This window comes from Temnothorax longispinosus, chromosome 1 (assembly GCF_030848805.1).
Source record: "Temnothorax longispinosus isolate EJ_2023e chromosome 1, Tlon_JGU_v1, whole genome shotgun sequence".
NCBI lineage: Eukaryota > Metazoa > Arthropoda > Insecta > Hymenoptera > Formicidae > Temnothorax > Temnothorax longispinosus.
Window position 1 is genome coordinate 660408 of NC_092358.1, and position 27588 is coordinate 687995.

The window sequence follows — 27588 nt, forward strand, 5'->3', positions numbered from 1 at the left end:
TTACATATATAAGCACACGCATACGTATACCTACCGCCATGCGCCACTAGCACCATTTATGCCGGTGCGTGTACAGATGTACAGTTCATCTCGTCGTTTCGCATCAAATTGGCGCGAGATACGGCCATTTAGTTTTGTAATTTTGTACTTCTGATAACTATTATAAATTAATGTACGCGTGCTTATATAATTCAAGTTTTGACTTATAAATAAAATTTTGCATACATATATATGCCTTCATGTAAAAAAGATGGAATCATACGGGATAGTATCATTTTAATCAATCATTGTTTTCACACTTTTTCTAATACAATAAAAATATTCTTGCTATATAAAACATGTATTCATATCAAAATGAAATTTATATTATATACGCCGCTGCTTTCTGAAGGATTTGTGTTCTGCAAATGGGACAATTATTATTGATGCTAACTGAGCAATCTTCGCATATGCATACATGGCCACAAGGTAGTAAAATAATTTCACGTGCGTTCGTCTTGCAAACTACACATATTTGATCTTCCCTAAGATCTCTATCCCTGACCCTTTGACGTCTTTCTTGACGAGATGTTTCGAGCGATTGACGCAACTGATCTGCCAACCTTTGCTCCTGTTTATTCTTCCAATAACGTCTTGCCATAATTCCTCCGAGTACCAATCCAATTGCACCACTCATCAAACAAAATATCCTATGTTAGAGAGGATTATATAAATACACAGACTATAACAGATATTATAACAAATAATGGTCTAATTATTTCTACTAGAATTTACGTGCCTGTATATTTTTTTACGATCATCCAATTTCCGTATCAAGGAGGTAATTGACATGCTTGTTATGTAAAAAGGAGGTCCATTTAATGGAGGTTGCAAAGTAAGATAATTGGATTCGGTTTTCGACCTCGAGAGCTCACCTATTGCTGTAATAATTGAATCTTTACGCAACATTTTTTCCGTAGACTGTATACCACGTTGACGTACACCTAATAAATCATAATATATAAATTATAAATGCAAGTTTCAGAACTTGATACACACATACATTTTTCTACAAAAAATATACACAATATAATTCTATATTATGTAATAAGAAATAAATGGTCCTATTGCACATTTTATTGCAATTACCTGTAAAAAATTCCCATACGTGATCTATAATTGTAGGTACACTGGGTTGAAAATTATCAGAGATTACGTCCAAGTCTAAAATATCGGCCGACAACGGATCTATTATTTCTACGGAGTGCCATCTGTTTTGCAAAACAAACGGTACCGTATGATATACTTGATGAATTGTTCGTTCTTGGTCAGACCTGTGGAGAGTTACATGGATAATTTAAAGAAAAAGAAAACAAAAGCGATATAATGATATCGTCAAGCTTGATATTTATGAGAATTATATCAGAATTATATATATCAGAATTTTTCGTAAAGTCGCGATGTGCAATCCTACCAATAACCAGCTGACGTTCTTGCGACAACATGTTCTCTGACACTAAGCTTCTGTATGACTCCGGTAACATCTTTTTTATTAACACTTTGCAATGATTCTCCTAATGGTTTCACGATCCCTCTGACAGCGATGTAATCTACCTTGTTATTCGAACTCTTATCCAATAGACTTTCCAAATCGGTGCCAATGTCGTGTAGCTCAACGCTCTGCAAAACACATGTTTTTAAATCGCCTTTGAAATATTTCAAAAGATTCTAATTTAAATTAATATATCTCAGTAGTTTAACAACAAATCAATATGGTCTACCTTGATTGCCTTAATCGCATTCTTGTAATGAATATACTGTTTCAGACAGATGGTGAATACAATCGTGTCAATTCCGAGCAAAAATATTTCGCTAAAGTACTCCATGATTAGATTACGTTCCTGAATATATCACCGCCCATCTTTACGTTGCTTCAATCTGCATCAATTCATTTGGACTAGGGTTACACACGGTTGGACATCCATCCCGAAATATTTTTAAAATTGCAAGGAATCAAGAAAGAAATGGAAGGAAGACACTGGCGTGTCTCTACCTACGAAGACAAGATAACCTCGACGAGTTTTCGTTTATCAGTTAGTTGCCGTATTCGAGAAAACCATGATCGACTTTTCGATCGATACACTAGTGACTAGTTCTGTTTGTTTTGGCACTTTATTTGCTTTTATTTGACGTATGTATGTAACTTTTCTCTTTTCTCTTCGCTCTCTCCCTCTCTCTGCAATATCCGAAAATATATTCAACTTTTGTTCGTATGCGTGGGTATGGGGGTGCATACGTATGTGTCACACATGCATAAACCCCCGATAAACTCGTGTTCTGGAGTGAAGTTGAAGTATAGTACTTATAGGTTAGGAATTTATTCGCGCGATTTTTGACGTTACAGCAGCGATCAGCGATTATTGCTGCGAAGAATTACATTTATAAAAATATATAATCGTGCAGATATCAGATAATTTCAATGAAGATTTATAGGAGAATTTTGACGCAATTGAGCCACGAGAAATCGATCGTTATGCAAACGTTTATTTATTGGAATAACGCAGCGCAGCGTAAACAATGCAATTTTATTGCCGTGTTACGATCAAATCGACAACGGAGGCTCGACGAGTTTCTGTCCAATTCTGATAATTTCTGAGAATGTAAGAAACTCTTACAAATATTAAAATCAACGTTGGATATTATGCTATATAGACTAAATGCTGAAAGAATTCCTGGATATCTTCGTCTGCGTAGACTGATTTACTGTTAAAGTTTACAAATAATAAGCCACAAAGAAGGTAAAGTATATTACGCTTTTTTACTTTTTGTTAACAAATTCTTTATAATTTTTTTAAATATAATATGGGACAATTGATCAAACTCTGATTAATTCAATCGGCGATTAACTTGATCAGCAGAATTGCTTACAGTAAAATTGTTAACTATAATATATAATTCATTAATAGAATTCATTCTATCGATGATAACAAAACAGAAGACATTATTTTAAGTATCTTGATTATCTGTCATATTATATTTGTCCGCATTAATTTATTTTCCTTATGCGTGGTTTTAGATTTTATCCTCAGGAAATGGTCCTAGTTCAAAAGAAGAGATCCTACACACAGAAGGTTTCTTCTCATACATGCATTTTGAATGCGCGTGTCCTTGGAGGGTTAATCCTGCACAGCTGCTGGACATTCGCGAATGATTCGGTGCCCTTGTCCTGCATGACGTCACTAGTAATGTTAGCTGGTCGTAACACTTGTTCGCACTTGTTCGTGACGGAGAAACGGCGATCCATGAGGCAGCGCGTGCGCCTTCGTCGGCCGTCGGCCGTCGGCGGATCGCGAGATTCGCGAGTCGCGACGTGTCGTCGTCGTCGTCGGTCCGTCCGCCGTCCGCCATCCGCGTCGTGTCCGCGTGGATAGAGCAGGATAGAGAAGAAGAGAAGCGCGTATATCAGTTACGGGTTACAGTGCAATCGGGCTTAGCGGACAGCCAGCTAGACGGGTTTCCCGATCATTTTTTTTTTTTTTTCATCATTATCCGAGTTTCGGTGTAAGAAACCAACAGCAGATAGAGACATGTATAAACGGCAAGAAGCTACGAAGATGATCGAAAAAACGTTCTCGTCGAGGTTGAGATCTTGCAACTCGCGCTTCCGTTTTCTCATCGCTTTCCAAAAATAAGCGGTCATCATATAGCGTTTAGCGCATCAGCTATATACCGTACAGTGTGTCATTTCGTGTGCTTCCCAAGGAGAAACCTTCGATTTGCATCTTCCTGCTTTCGCCTTCTTTCGTCGCAGAGAAAGAGGAAGGAGGAAGAAATTTCTCTTAAGAGTCTTTACGTTTTACGCGTCAGTTCGCTCGGCGCTCCGTGTGTTCCGTTTTCCGTTCCGATTGATCGATAGCACAGACCTGGATAATTGGGTCGCGCACGGCTAATCGCAAGTATTGCAACTCGAATAACGTCGAACCGCGCCTGCATCCACGAAAAAGAAGAGGAGGAGGAGGAGGCTGGAGGCTGTAGACAAAGAAAGGATTGAAGATGGGGAAAAATTTTCGCCGGGAGACAAAGAAGAACCCTTAGACGTATAAGATTCGTTCGTATGCCTTGGGCCACGTCCACATATATGATGAAATTGCAGTTGCTCGTTATCGAGACGGACTACTGCTGGAGGAAAGCCTTGCTTAGGTAAACGATTATCCGTTCGTTTTTCCAACACGTGTTCTCTGCGAATACCCACTTCTTCTGTGTGCTTGCCCTGCTTTGGCAATTTTGAGTTGCATGAATAATACGAAATGATTAAAAGAACGTGCTATTGCGTTAATATAAAGATTTAATTGCTTTTCTATACCATCTACTTTTAAGTAAAGGAACTATATTACGGTATATTTTTTAACTGGTTATTTGTCGGATTGTCATTTGTGGAAAAAATCAGCTAAGCAAATTGTTAGTTTACTCAATCTTTATGCATTGCTCATCGGCAATCGGCATCTGGCTGAATCCGACTTGAATCTATGACGAAGAGCAGGAAGGCAATCATATACATATATATATCGTAGGTCGTAGGTTTAACAATATAATCACTTTTAATTACTTTTGGCAATTCAAACGATCATTGTAGCGCGGCCACTTTTGATTTCTGCTTTTATTATTACTTGTAGCAATTGCATATTTTTATATTTCTGTCGTGAGACATTGTCAATTACCTATCATGTGTTATCCATTATTTTATCATTACAGTTACATTATGCGTTATCCAATCCATCACTCGAAGAAAGGATCAGATCGTATATCATGGTGTCGCGTTAGTACTTCCAGCCAGATTTGCGAGCAGCATTAAACCGGCATCAATAATGTATCTCATCCGCTTTGAATAAAGCAATATTTTCATCGTTACGTCTGTACCACATTTTTCATTGTTCTCATTTCATTCTCGTACATAGATACTTTCATACTTGATAAGATCGCGAATGTCAAGATACGCGATGTCGGTGACACGGACATGTGGAAAGGTCAATAAGTGCTACAACAAGTTACTCTTTTCTATTTATTATCATTTCTTAAGAAAAGGCAAAACAAATGATTCGTTCCACTGATGGTTACTCTGGTTAGTGCCGTTTTTATAAACATACAACATTCTATTTTTCTAATTTGTAAATCGACAGGGATAGTCACAGGGATACAAGTTGAAACCTTGTCTATGAAACTCAGACAAGCGATGTCGATCAATTCTCACTGTAGTCAAATTGATTAATTATTCGTTTTTTTTTTTTTACTATGGACTATGTTGTATAACAGATAGTAATAAACGATTTAGTTGACGGTGATTAACGCTAATTCACGATCAGGCTTTGTGAATCAGTTTTGTAAATCATTTGATATCTTGAAAACTAATTCCAGTCACATTCGATTAAGGTTTATCTCCGATCTCGATATCAATATGAGATAAGAAATACTAGAACTAGAGAAACGATTCAAATTCTGGCGGGTAGGTATCGGTCGATATCTCGCTTGCCGTAATCGTCGTCGATGTGCTCGTGTCGCCGCTCGCCGCGTGGTGACGCGCCGGACCGGATCGGTCAGTGGCGCGACCAGCGACCAGCTGCCGTCGGTGACGAACGAGGAATGAACGATAAACGTGCCCGCGCGCGTAAACAAGCTTTAGTAACTCCTTGCTTCGTCCTCGTGGACGAACGCTAAGAATTTCACATATGATTCTTCGGTGATTCTTCCGGTCGTTCTCGCTCTACATGCGTAAATGTACGGATTTTTCATTCTCCGGTCTCCGGTCCGTTGTTTCGTCGCGACGCGCGACGCGCGACGCGCGAGGAACGAGGAACGAGAACGAATCGGATGATCGGATGACGCCATCTTCGCCCGTCCTTTTTTTTTCTATGAAACGTCACGTCTGATCGGAGTGCGCGAGCCACGGCTGAAGCCAGGCTGAAGCATGCTAAAACGGCGCAAGGCGGCAGGCGCAAGTTGTTGCAAGTTGTGCGCGTAATCGGTGTCGGTGGTCAGTAGTCTAGTCGGTCATTTATGGGTCATTTAGTTTGTGCGACGAGCGTGCGGAGTGCGGAGAGTGCAAAGTGCGGACCTCGCGACGGATGCTCAGGAATCGCCACCGGCGTCGCGGTGGCGTCGTCCGGCGCGCTCCGACGTCCGATACGTTCTCGCACGTTCACGGAACAAAGTTACATTCACGACGTACATATACATATACTTTATATACGTGCGGGCGTGACTAACAGTGACTAAATGAGTTTGCGTCCAAGATCTAGTCCCGAGAATCCGTCGTCGCCGAGAGACGGGCGCGTGCTCGAAGAGGAGTCGTTTGCCATCCAGTGTCCATGTAAAATCATTCACTAGACTGCCCTCTTCCCCGCTCCTCCGTTATATAGTTGGTTAGTTTCGTTCGTGTGTCGTTTCATTAGTGTTGTGTGGCCCTCTTGTTTCACACGTTCTCTCTCTCTCTTTCTCTTTCTCTTTCTCTAATTTTCCCCTGGTCTGTTTCTCTCCATCTCCGTCTCCATCCCACGCTCCGTTTATTCTCTTTCTGGCTCTCTCTCTCCTTCCTGCATACCCCCATTATGTAAAATGTAACAATATTGTTCTCAGTATTTATTAACTAATTTGAATTGTTGTTAGCACGCGCACGATCTATCTTTAATTTAAAAATTAGAAATATTGTAATAAAATACCAATAGAATTATGTTTCAAAAGTACATTAATCAGTAACAGATGGTGGATTAATAATATTAATTAATATTAATTCTATATACATATATTACAACAATTAACTACTTAATATATATATATTAAAATATGTATTGTATATTAGCGAGTGTCAAGTACATATTTAAGATTAAATAGAACAAGTATATATTTAATATAACTGTTTATAACTGTTATTTGTTAAATAAAATAAAAATACGAATAGCGATACTTTTTGCCATAAATGTTTCCTTATCGAATCAAAAATTACTACTTAAATTACTAACTTAAATTAGTTTTTATTTCATATAGGTTCGGAATAAAAAATATCATTGTTCATTTATGCTGCATATTTATTTACGTTGAATAATATGTAATATATAATAATTCGTCATCGGTATACAGTGATACGTCGTCAATATTGCCGTCATTAATAACTACTAATTTTCTGTGCAATCCAATCATTGAATTTGGACACTCTGGTGTACACGGATGGCGCGCCTGGAGTACCGCATGGAATAATACCCCAAGATACTATTCCAGTGATCACCGGCTTTTGTTCATTGTACGAGACTAGAGGACCACCGGAATCACCCTCAAAGTGGTATTAAAGATTTTGATTAAATCGCCACGTTAATAGGCGACGTTACTCTGTTACGGTGATTTACTAAATTTATTGAACGTCTGGAACACTTACACTGCATGCGGAGATTTCATCGTACAATGGCCCAGTGCAGACATTGGTTTCATGAACGGGAGAAGATCCAGTCAAGCGCACGACGGATTCGTGACAAACATCGCGATCGACGTACTCCTTCTGAACGTGCTGAAGTATTTCTGGCATTTTCGGGAAATAGCCTTTCGAGGTGGAGCCCCATCCAGCAAGCCATGCCTCTCCCGATGGGTCACTTTCTGGTGATGCCAACTCGATGGCTTGTACTCGGTTCGTCAACTTCAATGGGGACGCAAGCTTAAGCAGACCAATGTCATATGGGCCAACACTACTGAAATTTAGAAAATCGATACAAATATAAAATTATATATTTATTAATAACGAAACTTTAAAGATAATTGTAATACTAGAAGAATTGTAGTATTAGTGGAAAAATAACAATAATCTACAGAGTTGACGGAAATATTTTGTACATATAAAACATAACAGATCCCGAGATTTATTTCATGCATCATCATTTATCTGAGATATAGTTTTCCGTGCTTTATCGCTTATCTGATACACAGTTTTTCTAATCGTAAATATTAAGTGATAACCAAAATATCAATATGCTGCGTCATTATTAGTAATTTTAATTATTGTAATTTATTCTATAAATAGAGCGGCTTTGATTGTTGATGCAAAAAGAAACATTATATTCTAGATTGCTAATATACACAATTACAAGTCAATTATAAATACAGCATTAATTATATATTAATCCGAATAAAAACTAATTGTTCGTATTTTTTGCTTTTCAACGTTTTACTTACCCCCCATATTTTTCATGTACAAAACCTTGCGAAACTTTGACCGTTTGTTCGTTGGGCTCATTACGTAGAATATGGTGCTTTCCAGCCTTCGCTAATATAATTTTCAGAAGGAACTGCTTGAACGCAGTGCGCTGCAGTTATGATCCAGCGTTCGTTCAAAATGGATCCGGCGCAGAAGTGCTGGGAGTATGCGTGAAGGGAAACTATGTACGGGTAAGCACCTTCCGGTGCCGGTTCACCTCCGACCACCTGAGGTGAAAAAGGCGGCAAGATCGGCATCTGAAGACCGACTCGGGGCCTTGGGCTCGCTAAAATTTAAATTAATAATATTTAAAAAAATATATTCTCGCCAGAAGAAGTTGATCGTAACACACCAAAGATAGTTCTATGAAATATGATTAAAAAAATTTGTAACAATCTAATAAAAACTAAGTCTTGCTCTTTCTCTTGCTTAATAATCCATGAAAGGAAACGATAATTTTATTATTATTTGTATAATAAATTTGAGACTTTTTAATAAGAGTAGTCTCTTATGTGTTGTTTTAGTGTTTATTTTTTAAATGTAACTTAATGAGTTTATCCAAATTATATGTGTTGTATAAATCAAGAAACTTGACTTACCGGCGATCGCCACTGCTAGAAGAGCAAAGGATACGATTGCTTTGGAAAACATTTCGCTGATTGATGTCAAACCCACAAATTGAGGGTATTTTATACTCGTTTTATGGAGTACATCCATATGATATCTGAACGATCAATGATGACGCTTCGCTGATAATCCATTGTAATCTACGAAAATTCGTTTACGATAAGAAAGATTTACTGTAGACAGTCTTACGACTTAAATGTATTGATATCAATATTTAATCAAATAGTACGTCGCAGCTAATTTTCACGAACAATGCTACTAGTCCTATATATTGTGTATATCGTCGATATAACAAAATCTGTACAATTAATTTAGCGATAAAAAATAGCTTCTTTAAAATTAGATACTCTGATATAAAATGTATAAATGTATAAGTTTACAGTTACATAAAGAAAGAAAATGTATTATTTATCCACATTTTTATATTTAAAATTTAATTTATTTGTTTACTCACCTTAATCAATCTCTTTTTTTTTTTTAAGAAAAAAGCGCTTATCAATAAGTCAAAAAAGAGTATCAGCTAAGACAATAATAACAAGAAATGCATATTAAAATTAATAATGCATATTTTAATTATTCTGATAATGGTCGTAACTTTGAAATAAATTAAATTTAACAAGAAACAATAAATATAACAATAATAAAAATTATTATTAATTAGAAATTAATCTTTCTTATTTGTTATTTGTTTCGATATTATTTAAATCACTGTATTAACATGCTAATCAAGTATAAAAGTTATTTAAATAATAACAATGAAACATTTTTTTAGCTTTAACCAATTAAGCTACAATTCAATTATGATGGATCATCCAGTAGATAAACTTCTTGTATTGTCGTTATCTGATTATGATCAATCATTATCTCTCAACAAAAATATGTAAAAAATGCGGAAAAACAGTAATCCGGTTTATGATAGAAAGAGTGGATTTATTTTTGATTTATTTATTTATCAAGATTGTCTGTGATAAAAACGTACTTCCCGGTTTCGGGTCAATGGAATAAAGAGTTTAGATTAGGAAGAAAATAATTATGGAAGGGATAAAAGCATAAAAGCCCGAATTACCTTTTTCTACGAAATATTTTTGTTTGTTTATTTCTTTCTGTCATTTACTTTCAACGAACCACTCTGCGCTGTAAGTACAATTTCAACTCAGTACCTTACAGATAATATAAGCAATTATAATTAATCAAATTAATTATATAAACAAATTTAAATATATTTAAGTTAACATTTCGTATTAGCTATGCTATGATAATAACAGAATAAGAATATAAATAAGAAAAATGAGCTAATAAAGATTTGAAATTATTCCTTGATTAAAGATATTTTTCTCATCGTCAATGCAGAAAACAATATTTATTATATGTATATAATAATGCACTTTAGCTTTTTTTATATCTCATTTACAAGTTTATAACATATAATAGTACAACAGTTATATACAACAGTTTTTAACAAGTATTAGAAATAATTATATTCGGTAATATCTGTTTTACGAATAAGAGCAAATTAATCGTTAAATTCAATGTACAATATCATTTATATGTATAAATATAAATTAATTTTCTTCAATCTTGTTAACAAGCTCAGAATTAAGAATTAAAATGTTACAGAATTAAATTATTTAAATTAGATATTTAAATTATATAAAATATACTTATGTAAGAAAATAAACTAAAATAATAAAGTAATGCAATTAGTTTTTTCTTAACAACAACATTTGACCGAAGCTTTGATATTTAACACTTATAGACAGAAGATTAAAATGTTACTATCCATCTTTTTAATTGTTTTCCCTTTTTAGGATAAATAAAAAATGTACAAATTGTGATCAATCATGTATAATAATTTGTTTATTTTTAACAGTTTAACATTATGTAAAATGTAACAATATTCTTTTCAGTATTTATTAGCTAATTTTAATAGTTGTTAGCACGCGCACGACCTTTTTTTAATTTTTGATGTACGATAATACAATGTATAAAATAAAATATATTTAAATACTTATGGCACTTATTATATAAAAAAAATATATTTTCTTTTATTTTCTTCTCAATATAAAACATCCCATCATGATTACGCAATAATTATAAGATGTGTTTATAATTATAACTATATAATTATATCGCTCAGTTTATAAACGCAAGAAATGTTAGTAAAACTTTTACTCAAAGGAATTTTAAACAAAACGATACGTACTTCTAATTTTGCAGAATTGCATAGGTATATATATTACATTGTACATTAAAGAGACGTGTTTGAATAGTACCTTACAATTAGTAAACCTAAGAACATACATCACATATCAAAAAAATACAGCTGGTAGAATAGCTATAGATCACGCATAGAAACTTTCCATTTATTGTTGTTTCGTTGAACACGTTTCGTTGAACACGTCAACTTCGGGCACCATACCTCGATACCATCACCGGATATTGCGAGAGTGCCATTCAGATAGTCCATCTGCAACATAAAACACACGAACAGTTACATACAATGTTCAACAAAATTCACGGTATTGCAAGATAAAACTTGTAAAAATGTTGTCAATTTTAAGGATTTTACTTACATTCGGAAGACAACGATAAAATCTGATTTCAAAGTTTAAATGTAAATAAAAATTTAATTATCAAACTGTATTTTTTATTTTACACGTTGATGTTTAACGAATTTTTTTTTCAAAGTCAATGATACGATACGTTACATACGATAGATACAATGATACTTGTTTTATCTTGTTACCAATGATATGATATTTTCAGCAAATCTTATTCGTGGGATACTCACGTCGTAGATACCTCCGAGCTCTGAACATAAAGTAGCGATGGGCTTTGGCGGATCCGTAAGGCTCGAAATTCTGACAGTGCCGTCCTTGGAACTTGTTATCAGGCATTCGTGAGTCAGATGCACTCTCGTTATTCTTTTCGTATGCTCGCTGGAATAAGATTTCACTAGTTTGAAATCGTCCTTTGGATTTAGCACGTGCAACTGCGAGGAGTCCCAACTTCGAGGTCTTGTTGCAACGAAAACCAAATCCCGTCGCATATTTATACACGCGATGCTGGGGATGCACGGAATGCTGCGGTGCGTTTCATCTGGAAACTAAAAAGTACACCTTCGACATCGTGTCTAGTTTCTCGATGTTAAAATTTAACATTACAGTGATAGACTTCATGATCCGTCCGGCTCTTTGATCCCAAACGGATACCGTGTCTGCGCAGGCGGACAGGATGTAGTCCGTGTTCATGGTCAGCCTAATCTCTCTAGTGAATAGGGTGTGATGTCGGTAATGCCTGATCGGGTTATTTCTCGATCTCGAGTCGAACACGTATATAGTCCCGCAGGCTAAGCCGGTCGCAATGAGGTTTCTCCCCGGACCCAATGACGTCGATGACATACACCTACATGATGGCTGTCTGTGGCTCCTCGGTCTGTGAAAATAAACCTGCACTTTTTGAATTTTATATTTTCATCTATTGTGCTACATATTGTTCTAAATTCATTATTAATTTATTATGTCATTTTGAGTTTTCTTTTAACTCTGCCGTATTGAACTACAATTGTTCTAATTTTTGCCGTAAATACGATAGCAATATTTTATATTGTATTAAAAAACAAAGAATTTATAGTATCGCACTAGTTTCCGATTGAGCTAAATTTTTTTTAAATAAAAGCATACTAACTAGTTTAGTAAAAAAATACTGTCCCATGTTGTACCGTTCAAAAGACATCGATATATTTATCCATTTAGTAGAAAAAAATAACAATATATAGACAAATATCGTTATAACGCAATTTATTGTATTTCTACTATATTGTACTAATAACAGAGAACACAATACAAAAAAAAAACAATAGCCATAACTCAAGGAATTGATAAAAAGTCAATTATATGGGAATAGGTAAAACAAATTTAATATTTTTTAATTTTTTAAAGTTGTGTCGGGTTGTGCTCGACTTTTTTTAACGACAAAAAACCACACCAATTATTGGATTTTAAAATACAACTACTGTTAGGAACTTAGGTTTTAAAAATAGAAAAATTCGAAATTCCATCCCATCTGAACCATGGTAGATAATCACGTTTTGTAAATTGTGTTGAGTTGTGCTAAATAAAACAACCGAGCGAAAATCGAAACAAGTACGGAAGAATCAATGGGATTGAAAGAATTCAGCAAAGAGAGGAGGATAAAAAAATTTGGCAGCACAACTTTTAATAATTTGAAAATGTCAAATTGTTATGTTCATCTACTTTTCGAATTTTTTCAGTAAATAGATAGATATATCGATGTTTTTTCAATGATTCAACGTGGCATGAAGTTAGTATCTTTTTACTAAAAAGAATTTGAGTTTAATCGAGAAATAGTATACTAACAAAATTTTTTTTTTTAACTTTGAATACGGTTCAAAATATTATTTTCATATTAGCGGCAAAAATTAGCACAATTGTAGTTTAAGACTTGAATACTTGAATACGGTACTATTAAAAGAAAACTCACAATTCAACAAATACGGAGTTATCTTCACAGAGGTAAGGCTTCTGAAATATTCGACATTAATACAAAAAAAATGAGTAAAATAGTTAACATGCAGTGAATTAGGTTTGACGAATAAACTTTGGAATCGCGTTTTCAAATTATCTGTTTCAACAAGCAAAACACCAAACGCACTATTTGCATTCGAATAACTTGGTAGGAAACGATTATTTCTCCCATAAACAGGAAGCACTCAATCGTCACTCAATCTTTCTTATCGCGAAGCGGCCTAAAGGAACAGTTCTGCTATTACGTACAAATCGTAAGTTCTCTGATGGACAAGACCGGTGTTAGTGAACATCCACGAATTAACGTTCCAACCAAAGCCGCAGGAGCTGTAGATCGTGTTGTCTATCGCCGTCAAATCCGTGATATGTGGGCTATGTGCGTATTTGCGGCCGGAATTATCGATTTCATGAGATAATTTCTGGCGTGAGGGAATTTCCTTGTAAAGTAAGTGTTGATCTGACGCATAAACTACATGAGAGATTCCATTCTGAAAGCGGGAATGATTATCATTATATCGTTTTCTACAAAGAGAGTAGGGCCACTTGACATAATATGCTACCTACTACATGCATCAGTGACACAGGGGAACCATGTGTTTCCTTCATGGACAATCTATTTTTTTGCTGTTTCCACAGTGCGGTTTGTTGTTTGATTGCAACGTATGACAACATCCAACACAGTTTGTCGGGTCTCGCTGTAATTGACATGTGACTTCTTACATAAAAAAATATGAAAACTTATTCATACTGATTGCGAATACAAAAAATCATACACATATAACTTGAATTAAGTACAAATAAACTACAAACAGATTCTGGATCGAATGTCTACACAGAGAGTAAAAAATTTTAATAAAGTCTAAATCCATTTACTTAAAATTATTTTTTTATTGAAGTAAATATATTCATGCTAGTTAAATCAAAATATTTAATTCTAAATAAAAATGTATAATTCTACATAAAAATGTTTATTATATTGCGTAAATAAGCTGTTAAGAACCACATAATAAATATTCTTTTTAATAACAATATTTTCTTTTCAGTGTATTCAAGTTCTTACTTTATCCACATCCGATTGTTGTAATAAACAGAGTTGTACAAGCTTTCTGGATGCGACTTTTTATAAATAAAAAAAGATAGATATTAAAAAATATATAATGTTCTGTAAAACACGCTTTTTTTTAAGACGAAAGGAAATAAAATACTGCGAAATATGTCTGCCAAATCTAACGCAATGTAAGCAACTAATGTGCAATTTGCAAATGCTTGCGGAAGTTCGAACAGCGCTGGCATAAAATGGCATACAGAGTGTTTTATTTATTCACAAAAATAATTGGTCGTGCAAGAAAGGTGCTATTAATTTGAACTAACCGGGACATAAGAGCCAGCTAGCATCCGGCCACATGTGGTTAATTCGCGCTTTCCACAGTGAGTCTGCATCTTTTAAAATCTGGTAGAACCGTTTGCACACTAAGCTCAAACCGTGTAGCGTCGACCCATCTAGAAAGGAACAAATATGCAGGAATATCTGAAATACAGCAGAATAAAAAAATTAAACGCACAACCAAACAAACGCTCCGGAAGAGATGGAGACAGAACAAAGGAGAGAGTCGACCGTCGCTGGTTCATCACCCTTCATACTCCTTCGACAAGCGTTTCTTACTTAGGTACGGAACTTTTCGGAATAGATTCTGATCGAAATTGCTTAGTTCTTTTTTTAGATTTTTATTGGGCTTTTTTCTAGAAAAAAAATAATCTTGATTGGAATCCATTCTTAAAAGTTCTATAATGCGTGACTAACGGATGCAATAATAGCGACGATTAAAAAAAGGAATTTCGTGCACGTGTACGCAGGCATGCGTTACACGGGTTTTTTATTTTTTCTTATACCAACCTCGACCGGGAGACGCTGCAGTGGTGACAGTTGTGCATTTTCCTCGCCGTCGTAGGCGCAGCTTATATTCTCGTTATCCATTTTATCTCGCGGCAAATCTGAATAGTTTTATTCGATCTAATCGGAAGGCGAACCTCCCTCAGACTGGTTACCACTAATTTCGGGAGGGTGATAGGCCATCGGAGCCCTACGTCATCGTGCGGACGTCACCGTTTTCACGTGACGACCCGAAGGGAACGTTACTTGTTTTTGGTCGCTGTGTTTATAGCATGGATCGTTCCTTTGTGTAAGCGGATGAGTCGTTCGGACCGTCGAACAAAGCTTGACTTTGTTATTGATGACAATGTTAGAGAATTTTCCAGAATGCGAATAACGAAAGATCCATGCTATATTGAATATTAGCACTGCGAATTGGCGAAATTTTAAGCGCATATTTTATTGAAGATATGCTCGCGTTGACACGCAACCGAACGCGGTTTTCGTGATGCGGTTATCACGATCTCGAACATTAAGAATATTTCATAATATTTCAAAAATATTTGAAAAAAGATTACAGAACCAATAATAAATTTAAAATATTTTTTAAATATTTTAGAACAAGATTATAAAACAATAAATATATAGATTTGAATTAATATTTCAAAAATATATTTCAAATATTTAAGAAAATATTGTCTGGGTGATAAAGAAGAACATTTTTAAACATATTTTTTAAAAATTCTTAAAATATTCTTAAAAATGTTACCACGAAAAGTTTTTAAACTATTTTAAAATAACAAGTATTAAAAATAATTATATTTGGTAATATCTGTTTTACGAATAAGAGCAAATTAATCATTAAATTCTATGTACAATATAATTTATATGTATAAATATAAATTAATTTTAAGCGCGCCACGAACCCATGTGATAACTCGTCTCGCGTGGAAAGTATATGCGTGAACTATCTCGACATTATATTAGTCATTTATGCCTTCCAATACTTATATATATTCAATATACAATTTATCAACAATTTACTGCTTTAAATGTTGTGTTTTGGTAAAGTAGCGACTTTCTCGCGAAATAAAATATTCTCTGCACTGCTTTAACAAAAAAACTTCAATTTATCAACAATTTACTGCTTTAAATGTTGTGTTTTGGTAAAGCAGCGACTTTCTCGTGAAATAAAGTATTCTCTGCTTTAAAAAAAAAAAAACGTAATATTAGTCGTTTATGCCTCTCAGTACTTAAAATAATTGCTATATTTTTCAAACTTTTTTTGTTAATAACTTTTTAACGAATAACGACCGACGGCTAAAACTTCTGAAGGTCACTCAGGAGAGTGATTTTGACAACATATGTCAAGGTCATTGAAATCGGAGAGGAGGCCCTTTTTATGCATAAATACATTAATTTTCTTCAATCTTGTGAACTCTCGTCCTCGTCCCTCTCTTCGCACGTAGTCGTAGCACACAGCTATATACGATTATAACGCATAATCGTATAAACACGTGTGTGCGTGCGTGCGTGCGTGCGTGCGTGCGAGCGAGCGCTACGCATCTGGCAGGCGGCAGCTGGCTTCGGGAGAAAGAGAGAAAGAGAGAGAGAGAGAGTGAGAGAGAGAGGGAGGGAGGGAGGAAACTCTGTCTGAAACTGCAATTGACATAGTAGTGTGTGTGTGTACGTATAAAGTAAAATGCATAAATTAAGACTACCTGTCAAGGTCGAATTGCCCAGTGCTTTAACAAGATATAGCGAGACCTAATTTACAGGTTATTTATTTATTTATTTCTATTATTTCTCTTACGATTTCGTTGCGCCCGCTTGCAACTCATAACGTCGCCGTCGCGTCGGGGCACATTGTACGTTGTACGTTTAAGTTCTGGATACATAATTCTGGGTATTGTCGCATGCCGAAGCTTCGTTTTACACCTTATTGCTTATCCTGAATCGTACACCCTCTCCGGATATGACACTGTGCGTTGCGTTCACAGTTCACATCGTACGATTCTACTTGTTGCGTTTGTTATACTGTCGTTGATTTTTCTGGGGGTTTAGCACGAAATTTTATCTCCTTTTCATACGTAGGAATGTTACTTGTATCTATACAATTCTACATTTATGTTCCGCGAGATTAAATGCTTAGGAGATAACGCGCGCTATCGTCTCTGTGTAAGATGGACGTTGGCCTCTTGCCTATTATGCTCTTATTTCTGCCGTTCTGTTATCATGACAGCACAGTTATGCTAATGATATCGCGCCAATCACAACATGTTTGTTTCGCACCTAGAATTATAGAATCCGTTTTATAATCAAGTTTTTTTTTTAACAATTTTTAGCTCGTTAGGAAAAATATTTGATATCGCAATATCATTTTTCTCGCACGAACTATAGAATATTACAAGTTCAAAATAGCATTAAAACGCTACATACTGAAAATGAAAAATTTTTATGACAAGTATGAAAATATTTATCATTGGTACTCGATAGATTGATATATCACTTTATTATTATCGTGCATTATCGCTTTAGTAAACCGATATCATTTTCGTCATAAGGCGTGATTTATAGGTTTTTACTGCAGACGACGCGCTTATTTGGCGGAATTGTTTGACAAATTTGAATGTGTCGCTAATTAAAACGTGGATTGCTTTTCTTTGAAAAAAGTAAATTTTTTTTTACGAAAATCAAGACATTAATTATTTAAAACTTAACATATTAAGATTTGCACGAAATTTGGTTCAATTGTATTTGAAATTTTTTAATACAAACGGTCTTGTCCCGCTTCTAATCTTTTGAAACCGAGTGCCGCTTGCCTTTATGTGACCGATTTTATAGCTGTACACAACTCGAACGTTATAACGACGACATTCGTATTATTTCATTTTCAAACTACATTACTTATATTGGTCTATCGAATATTTCTTTATATACATGTCATCTCACATTTTAAAACGCAGCGTTAAAATCATGAGATAATTATCGCGATTATAAAAAATACTGCGAAAAAATGTCTATCGATCATTTATATTCATTGTTGCGGCACGCGCGCGTAATCCGTGACGCAGATGCAGATCCAGCTAGTATCGCGTACAGCTAGAAACATTTGCTCGGACAGCTGATTATGAAAATATATCAGATGTTTATTTGGTCCATCGCAGATACGAACGCTGAAACGAGGATGTGCTCTGAAATGCGTCGTGCTAACAATCTTGATTTTTTTCAAGGATGGCAATGAGATAAGTGACAAGGAAAAATTTCTTCGATTATAAATTCACCAAAATTAGTTAGCAAGTTGATTTGTTAATTTTTTAGATCGCGCTACACGACGTACAGCGCTCAAATGATTGTAGATATAGATTAGTCGACATCGCGTTATCACGTACAACGCATTTCAAAGTCAACGCGAGTTCAGTATCATCAGGCGAGAAAGCGACAACACCGTCGTCGTCTCAATCTTCGAGGCGGTTAGTCCCTCCTTCCGTTAATCGAGCCTCATTCGTCTCGCGACAACTATGCGACTATTCTTAGAAAAAGCAGCTGACCTTGGCCATCGTCAACCGCGATGCAAATTATCTGTGTGAAACGATTTGTTGCGTCAATCTAAATCGATCAAAATCTCCGGAATGCTTCGAGAAAATCTGAAGAAACCTATATATATATATATATATATATATATATATATATATATATATATATATAGCAATCATCCGGGTCGATATCTATATTATATCTTACAAATATTAAAATCAACGTTGGATATTATGCTATATAGACTAAATGCTGAAAGAATTCCTGGATATCTTCGGCTGCGTAGACTGATTAATACTGTTAAAGTTTACAAGTAATAAGCCACAAAGAAGGTAAAGTATATTACGCTTTTTTACTTTTTGTTAACAAATTCTTTATAATTTTTTTAAATATAATATGGGACAATTGATCAAACTCTGATTAATTCAATCGGCGATTAACTTAATCAGCAGAATTGCTTACAGTAAAATTGTTAACTATAATATATAATTCATTAATGGAATTCATTCTATCGATGATAACAAAACAGAAAACATTTTAAGTATCTTGATTATCTGTCATATTTGTCCGCATTAATTTTTTTTCCTTATGCGTGGTTTTAGATTTTATCCTCAGGAAATGGTCCTAGTTCGAAAGAAGAGATCCTACACACAGAGGGTTTCTTCTCATACATGCATTTTGAATGCGCGTGTCCTTGGAGGGTTAATCTTGCACAGCTGCTGGACATTCGCGAATGATTCGGTGCCCTTGTCCTGCATGACGTCACTAGTATTGCTAGCTGGTCGTAACACTTGTTCGCACTTGTTCGTGACGGAGAAACTGCGATCCATGAGGCAGCGCGTGCGCCTTCGTCGGCCGTCGGCCGTCGGCGGATCGCGAGATTCGCGAGTCGCGACGTGTCGTCGTCGTCGTCGGTCCGTCCGCCGTCCGCCATCCGCGTCGTGTCCGCGTGGATAGAGCAGGATAGAGAAGAAGAGAAGCGTGTATATCAGTTACGGGTTACAGCTTACAGTGCAAGCGGGCTTAGCGGGCAGCCAGCTAGACGGGTTTCCCGGTCATTTTTTTTCATCATTATCCGAGTTTCGGTGTAAGAAACCAACAGCAGATAGAGACATGTATAAACGGCAAGAAGCTACGAAGATGATCGGAAAAACGTTCTCGTCGAGGTTGAGATCTTGCAATTCGCGCTTCCGTTTTCTCATCGCTTTCCAAAAATAAGCGGTCATCATATAGCGTTTAGCGCATCAGCTATATACCGTACAGTGTGTCATTTCGTGCGCTTCCCAAGGAGAAACCTTCGATTTGCATCTTCCTGCTTTCGCCTTCTTTTGTCGCAGAGAAAGAGGAAAGAGGAAGAAAGAATCTTTACGTTTTACGCGTCAGTTCGCTCGGCGCTCCGTGTGTTCCGTTTTCCGTTCCGATTGATCGATAGCACAGACCTGGATAATTGGGTCGCGCACGGCTAATCGCAAGTATCGCAACTCGGATAAGCCGAACTGCGCCTGCATCCACGAAAAAGAAGAGGAGGAGACTGGAGGCAAAGAAAGGATTGAAGATGGGGGAAAATTTTCGCCGGGAGACAAAGAAGAACCCTTAGACGTATAAGATTCGTTCGTATGCCTTGGGCCACGTCCACATATATGATGAAATTGCAGTTGCTCGTTATCGAGACGGACTACTGCTGGAGGAAAGCCTTGCTTAGGTAAACGATTATCCGTTCGTTTTTCCCAACACGTGTTCTCTGCGAATACCCACTTCTGTGTGCTTGCCCTGCTTTGGCAATTTTGAGTTGCATGAATAATACGAAATGATTAAAAGAACGTGCTATTGCGTTAATATAAAGATTTAATTGCTTTTCTATACCATCTACTTTTAAGTAAAGGAACTATATTACGGTATATTTTTTAACTGGTTATTTGTGAGATTGTCATTTGTGGAAAAAATCAGCTAAGCAAATTGTTAGTTTACTCAATCTTTATGCATTGCTCGTCGGCAATCGGCATCTGGCTGAATCCGACTTGAATCTATGACGAAGAGCAGGAAGGCAATCATATAAATATATATAGATCGTAGATCGTAGGTTTAACAATATAATCACTTTTAATTACTTTTGGCAATTCAAACGATCATTGTAGCGCGGCCACTTTTGATTTCTGCTTTTATTATTACTTGTAGCAATTGCATATTTTTATATTTCTGTCGTGAGACATTGTCAATTACCTATCATGTGTTATCCATTATTTTATCATTACAGTTACATTATGCGTTATCCAATCCATCACTCGAAGAAAGGATCAGATCGTATATCATGGTGTCGCGTTAGTACTTCCAGCCAGATTTGCGAGCAGCATTAAACCGGCATCAATAATGTATCTCATCCGCTTTGAATAAAGCAATATTTTCATCGTTACGTCTGTACCACATTTTTCATTGTTTTCATGCATTTCATTCTCGTACGTAGGTACTTTCGTACTTGATAAGATCGCGATCGAATGTCAAGATACGCGATGTCGGTGACACGGACATGTGGAAAGGTCAATAAGTACTACAACAAGTTACTCTTTTCTATTTATTATCATTTCTTAAAAAAAGGGAAAACAAATGATTCGTTCCACTGATGGTTACTCTGGTTAGTGGCGTTTTTATAAACATACAAGATTCTATTTTTCTAATTTATAAATCGACAGGGATAGACAAGTTGAAACCTTGTTTATGAAACTCAGACAAGCGATGTCGATCAATTCTCACTGTAGTCAAATTGATTATTCGTTTTTCTTTATTATTGGACTATGTTGTATAACAGAGACAGTATAATAAACGATTTAGTTGACGGTGATTAACGCTAATTCACGGTCAGGCTTTGTAAATCAGCTTTGTAAATCATTTGATATCTTGAAAACTAATTCCAGTCACGTTCGATTGAGGTTTGTCTCCGATCTCGATATCAATATGAGATAAGAAATACTAGAACTAGAGAAACGATTCAAATTCTGGCGGGTAGGTATCGGTCGATATCTCGCTTGCCGTAACCGTCGTCGATGTGCTCGTGTCGCCGCTCGCCGCGTGGTGACGCGCCTGACCGGATCGGTCAGTGGCGCGACCAGTTGTCGTCGGTGACGAACCAGGAATGAACGATAAACGTGCCCGCGCGCGTAAACAAGCTTTAGTAACTCCTTGCTTCGTCCTCGTGGACGAACGCTAAGATTTTCACATATGATTCTTCGGTGATTCTTCCGTCGTTCTCGCTCTACATGCGTAAATGTACGGATTTTTCATTCTCCGGTCTCCGATCCGTTGTTTCGTCGCGACGCGCGAGGAACGAGGAACGAGGGTCGAGGAACGACGAGAACGAATCGGATGATCGGATGACGCCATCTTCGCCCGTCCTTTTTTTTTTTTCTATGAAACGTCACGTCTGATCGGAGTGCGCGAACCACGGCTGAAGCTGCTGAAGCATGCTGAAGCGGCGCAAGGCGGCAGGCGCAAGTTGTTGCAAGTTGTGCGCGTAGTCGGTGGTCAGTAGTCGGTCATTTAGTTTGTGCGACGGTGGTGCGACGTGCGACGAGCGTGCGGAGTGCGGAGAGTGCAAAGTGCGGACCTCGCGACGGATGCTCAGGAATCGCCACCGGTGCCGCGGTGGCGTCGTCCGGCGCGCTCCGACGTCCGATACGTTCTCGCACGTTCACGGAACGGAACAAAGTTGCATTCACGACGTACATATACATATACTTTATATACGTGCGGGCGTGACTAACAGTGACTAAATGAGTTTGCGTCCAAGATCTAGTCCCGAGAATCCGTCGTCGCCGAGAGACGGGCGCGTGCTTGAAGAGGAGTCGTTTGCCATCCAGTGTCCATGTAAAATCATTCACTAGACTGCCCTCTCCCCCGCTCCTCCGTTATATAGTTGGTTAGTTTCGTTCGTGTGTCGTTTCATTAGTGTTGTGTGGCCCTCTTGTTTCACACGTTCTCTCTCTCTCTCTCTCTTTCTTTCTCTTTCTCTTTCTCTAATTTTCCCCTGGTCTGTTTCTCTCCATCTCCGTCTCCATCCCACGCTCCGTTTATTCTCTTTCTGGCTCTCTCTCTCTCTCTCCTTCCTGCATACCCCTCTTAAGAAAGCCACCGTATTCGGATGCGTATTTTGTTGGTTATGTTTCTCGTTACCTCTCGTCCTCGTCCCTCTCTTCGCACGTAGTCGTAGCACACAGCTATATACGATTATAACGCATAATCGTATAAACACGTGTGTGCGTGCGTGCGTGCGAGCGCTACGCATCTGGCAGGCGGCAGCTGGCTTCGGGAGAAAGAGAGAGAAAGAGAGAGTGAGAGAGAGAGGGAGGGAGGGAGGAAACTCTGTCTGAAACTGCAATTGACATAGTAGTGTGTGTGTGTGTGTACGTATAAAGTAAAATGCATAAATTAAGACTACCTGTCAAGGTCGAATTGCCCAGTGCTTTAACAAGGTATAGCGAGACCTAATTTACAGGTTATTTATTTATTTCTTTCTATTATTTCTCTTACGATTTCGTTGCGCCCGCTTGTAACTCGTAATCGTCGCCGTCGCGTCGGGGCACATTTGTACATTGTACGTTTAAGTTCTGGATACATAATTCTGGGTATTGTCGCATGCCGAAGCTTCGTTTTACACCTTATGGCTTATTGTTGCTCTTCCTGAATCGTACACCCTCTCCGGATATGACACTGTGCGTTGCGTTCACAGTTCACATCGTACGATTCTACTTGTTGCGTTTGTTATACTTTCGTTGATTTCTCTGGGGGTTTAGCATGAAATTTTATCTCCTTTTCATACGTGGGAATATTACTTGTATTGTATCTACAATTCTATACATTTATGTTCCGCGAGATTAAATGCTTAGGAGATAACGCGCGCTATCGTCTCTGTGTAAGATGGACATTGGCCTATTGCCTATTATGCTCTTATTTCTGCCGTTCTGTTATCATGACAGCACATTTATGCTAATGATATCGCGCCAATCACAACATGTTTGTTTCGCACCTAGAATTATGGAATCCGTTTTATAATCAAGTTTTCTTTTTAACAATTTTTAGCTCGTTAGGAAAAATATTTGATATCGCGATATCATTTTTCTCGCACGAACTATAGAATATTACAAGTTCGAAATAGCATTAAAACGCTACATACTGAAAATGAAAAATTTTTATGACAAGTATGAAAATATTTATCATTGGTACTCGATAGATTGATATATCACTTTATTATTATCGTGCATTATCGCTTTAGTAAACCGATATCATTTTCGTCATAAGGCGTGATTTATAGGTTTTTACTGCAGACGACGCGATTATTTGGCGGAATTGTTTGACAAACTTGAATGTGTCGCTAATTAAAACGTGGATTGCTTTTCTTTGAAAAAAGTAAATTTTTTTTACGAAAATCAAGACATTAATTATTTAAAACTTAACATGTTAAGATTTGCACGAAATTTGGTTAAATTGTATTTGAAATTTTTTAATACAAACGGTCTTATCCCGCTTCTAATCTTTTGAAACCGAGTGCCGCTTGCCTTTATGTGACCGATTTTTATAGCTGTACACAACTCGAACGTTATAACGACGACATTCGTATTATTTCATTTTCAAACTACATTACTTATATTGGTCTATCGAATATTTCTTTATATACATGTCATCTGACATTTTAAAACGCAGCGTTAAAATTATGAGATAATCATCGCGATTATAAAAAATACTGCGAAAAAATGTCTATCGATCATTTATATTCATTGTTGCGGCACGCGCGTGTAATCCGTGACGCAGATGCAGATCCAGCTAGTGTCGCGTACAGCTAGAAACATTTGTTCGGACAGCTGATTATGAAAATATATCAGATGTTTATTTGGTCCATCGCAGATACGAACGCTGAAACGAGGATGTGCTCTGAAATGCGTCGTGCTAACAATCTTGATTTTTTTCAAGGATGGCAATGAGATAATTGACAAGGAAAAATTTCTTCGATTATAAATTCACCAAAATTAGTTAGCAAGTTGATTTGTTAATTTTTTAGATCGCGCTACACGACGTACAGCGCTCAAATGATTGTAGATATAGATTAATCGACATCGCGTTATCACGTACAACGCATTTCAAAGTCAACGCGGTTTCGGTTCAGGCGAGAAAGCGACAACGCCGTCGTCGTCTCAATCTTCGAGGCGGTTAGTCCCTCCTTCCGTTAATCGAGCCTCATTCGTCTCGCGACAACTATGCGACTATTCTTAGAAAAAGCAGCTGACCTTGGCCATCGTCAACCGCGATGCAAATTATCTGTGTGAAACGATTTGTTGCGTCAATCTAAATCGATCAAAATCTCCGGAATGCTTCGAGAAAATCTGAAGAAACCTATATATATGTACTTATATATATATTTTTTTTTTCAAATAGAATTATCGATAATCTGTTAAGTCCTGAAAGAAAGAGAGGCTTTTTCAAGAAATTTGGTAATTCCGAGAAACGTGAAAATGCTTGATAACTTGATATTGCAATTCATCATTCACCGAGTACTCGTTTTAATTCGCGGGTTATATTTATCACGCATGTCTTATGATATATAGATAACACCTCTTTAAGATTTACGACATTCGTCGATCTTTGTCACGAAAGTGACTTTCTTCGCGAAGGCGCGACCATATGATCTGATCTGATGAAGCACGCGTGAAATCATGGAAGAGCGATCGATCGCCCTTTTAATTGTAAGGGCCTTAGCTGATGGTAACGTTAGATCTTGTGAGCCGCGTGAACCACCTGCGTGTATTCGAGTGCACGCGCACTCGTCGTCGCTGCCGAGTGCACGTGCACGAGGAAACGCGCGCGATCGAAATAGCTTTTACTCCGTTTTTAGATCCGCCAAACTTTGGATCTATAAAATATCTCCTTTATTTTTCGCGCCTCTCGGCACTTAGCTCGTTTCGAGTTTTGTTCGATATATATATATGTATATACGCACCCACCAAATATAGCCATGTAAAGTCTACACTGACGATGAGAAGCATATCTTCTTTCTCCTAACATTCTACTTGACATTAGGTAGATTAACTCGAATAACCGTACACGCAATTGTCGAATTTTTTCAACTAAATATTTTTGGAGCAATGCCACTCACGAGGCTTTGGAGTGATTTGGCCTTTCACTTGATCTTGATCTGCAGTTTCCGCCGTCACCACGCGAGTTCCGTATAACAGCACTAACAGCTATGACAGCACGAACGCGTTATTCTGATTTCATTGTCTCATTTTACGACATTAATCTCAGGATTTCTCTTGTTGCGTCGTCTTGCACGTATCTCTTACCGTCAAGTATCATGCTTTCCTTCCCATCCCTTCGCCGCGCCGCGCGCCGGTTTTTCACGGCGCGGCGCATGTTCTTACGCAATCGGTTGGCCCTTTTGCATTTTTAATTTTAATGTAATATAATTGCGTGTGATATTCTGATATTAACTCTATCGTAATTTTTACTCTTGGTTTTTATCCGCTCATCGTCGTCTCGATTCATTCTGTCGTCTGTCGTTTCGATTTTCAGCCCTGCCCTCGCGTCGTATACCCTCCCCTTTCCGCTCTTCTCTCTTACCTCTTCTCTTTCTTATCTGTCCAGGGTTACCACAGTTTCCCTCTCTCTCCAGGTCTCCGTCTCCCTCTCTTTTTCTCTTTCTCGTTAACCCATACGCAGTTTTCCTGTAGTAATTACATATGTGGCGCGGTAGTCACACTTATGAAGCCTCTACGAACAGTTTTTTTACTTGACGTGTGAGTAAAAACACGCTCGATATCCAGTGCTCTGTTAGTTTCCCTACTTGTGACCTATAGGCCTGATTAGAACGTTTTCTCGTGTCTTTTTTTTTTTATTCCTTTTCTTCTTCTACGTGGATTTTCCTCCAGGAAATGCTTCCCAACGTCTCTGCAATTCTTACGTAACGCGATGTTTATTGTATTTATGTCCGGCGGGATGGCGGATATATTTTAACGTGGTGATAACGTGGCCAAAACCGTCGCGCCGCGCCACCGCGACCGTCGCAAGAGGTCGGCTCCGTGACGAATCCCTATTGTCGATACGAGATATTATACTTAGCTGCCAACGTTTACATCAATATCATATCGATCCTTGGATTATCAGCGAGCGAGTTGAGAAGACTTATAAAGCTGGATCAACCAAACAAATATAAGATATTGTTTTCCAATATCTTATCGGCTGTAAACTGCAATTATGTATTCTGCATCGAAGATACCAGATGCGTTCAAAAAATCAAGAATTGTAATCGAACGAAAATGCTTGGCAATTGAAATCAATGTATTTCGATATATTTTCATTCTGGATAACGAGTAGAATCTCGATGCTTATTGACCGATCGTTCTTGTGGTGTCTTATCAAAAATCGATTTCATCAAAGATTATACCAATTTGAATCGCTAATAAAATATACAAAAACTTTGAATATTTTACTTATTGTTCTCGGAGTTATTGGCTTGATATTTAAACAGACGAGAACACAGATTGTAAAATGAGCCGAAAGCGATATACACGAAGCAACTTTTTTTCTTTTGGCTATGACGTCTTTATGTGTCGTTGTGATGGAAATGATCTGAGCGAGTGTCATCTGATCATTACCTTTGTTTGCCTCCGTAACGGTCAATTCTAATTACAATTTTATGTTAAGATTTGTCATCGATTCTTCGAAATGACCAAGCCGGTGCAATATTCCTCATGCCACATTATTTACCATTAATTTGGTCATTTATGCTACCCGGTATTATTATAAGATATTTT

General features: G+C 37.1%; 4 protein-coding genes across 17 annotated transcripts in view; 1 reads left to right on the plus strand and 3 right to left on the minus strand.

The window, feature by feature from the left end:
• Positions 1 to 259: 259 nt before the first annotated feature.
• Positions 260 to 3207, minus strand: Mul1 (mitochondrial E3 ubiquitin protein ligase 1). 4 transcript variants are annotated; one of them, XM_071797075.1, is made up of 6 exons: positions 3125 to 3207; positions 1761 to 1917; positions 1454 to 1659; positions 1129 to 1313; positions 779 to 983; positions 260 to 689 (listed from the first exon to the last, which is right to left on the minus strand). In XM_071797075.1, exons 2-6 carry the CDS (start codon positions 1863 to 1865, stop codon positions 362 to 364), a joined length of 1029 nt encoding a protein of 342 aa, XP_071653176.1. In that variant the 5' UTR covers positions 1866 to 1917; positions 3125 to 3207; the 3' UTR covers positions 260 to 361. The 4 variants fall into 4 exon arrangements, with proteins under 4 accessions (XP_071653176.1, XP_071653172.1, XP_071653186.1 ...); XM_071797071.1 differs by lacking the exon at positions 3125 to 3207 and adding an exon at positions 2037 to 2292; XM_071797080.1 differs by lacking the exon at positions 3125 to 3207 and having other exon boundaries at positions 552 to 689; positions 779 to 832; positions 915 to 983; positions 1761 to 2291.
• Positions 3208 to 3332: 125 nt separating this feature from the next.
• Positions 3333 to 27588, plus strand: part of LOC139824506 (phosphatidylcholine:ceramide cholinephosphotransferase 2) — a 35209-nt gene continuing 10953 nt past the window's right edge. The window contains exons 1-2 of one of the 7 annotated variants that reach the window (XM_071797039.1): positions 3333 to 4179; positions 4732 to 6343. In XM_071797039.1, coding sequence (XP_071653140.1) covers positions 6342 to 6343 — 2 coding nt within the window. In that variant the 5' untranslated portion in view covers positions 3333 to 4179; positions 4732 to 6341. The other 6 variants (XM_071797042.1, XM_071797019.1, XM_071797057.1 and 3 more) reach the window with 6 other exon arrangements.
• On the minus strand, positions 7136 to 8979 carry LOC139808719 (trypsin-1-like). Its single transcript, XM_071771007.1, has 4 exons — positions 8812 to 8979; positions 8255 to 8498; positions 7403 to 7709; positions 7136 to 7300 (listed from the first exon to the last, which is right to left on the minus strand). Exons 1-4 carry the CDS (start codon positions 8927 to 8929, stop codon positions 7136 to 7138), a joined length of 834 nt encoding a protein of 277 aa, XP_071627108.1. The 5' UTR covers positions 8930 to 8979.
• Positions 10677 to 18726, minus strand: LOC139824473 (F-box/WD repeat-containing protein 9-like). Of its 5 annotated transcripts, none has more exons than XM_071797006.1 (8): positions 17070 to 18726; positions 15281 to 16915; positions 14758 to 14914; positions 13951 to 14081; positions 13636 to 13874; positions 12004 to 12274; positions 11631 to 11945; positions 10677 to 11306 (listed from the first exon to the last, which is right to left on the minus strand). In XM_071797006.1, exons 2-8 carry the CDS (start codon positions 15359 to 15361, stop codon positions 11175 to 11177), a joined length of 1326 nt encoding a protein of 441 aa, XP_071653107.1. In that variant the 5' UTR covers positions 15362 to 16915; positions 17070 to 18726; the 3' UTR covers positions 10677 to 11174. The 5 variants fall into 5 exon arrangements, with proteins under 5 accessions (XP_071653107.1, XP_071653110.1, XP_071653103.1 ...); XM_071797009.1 differs by adding an exon at positions 14949 to 15126 and having other exon boundaries at positions 14758 to 14886; positions 15281 to 18726; XM_071797002.1 differs by having other exon boundaries at positions 15281 to 18726.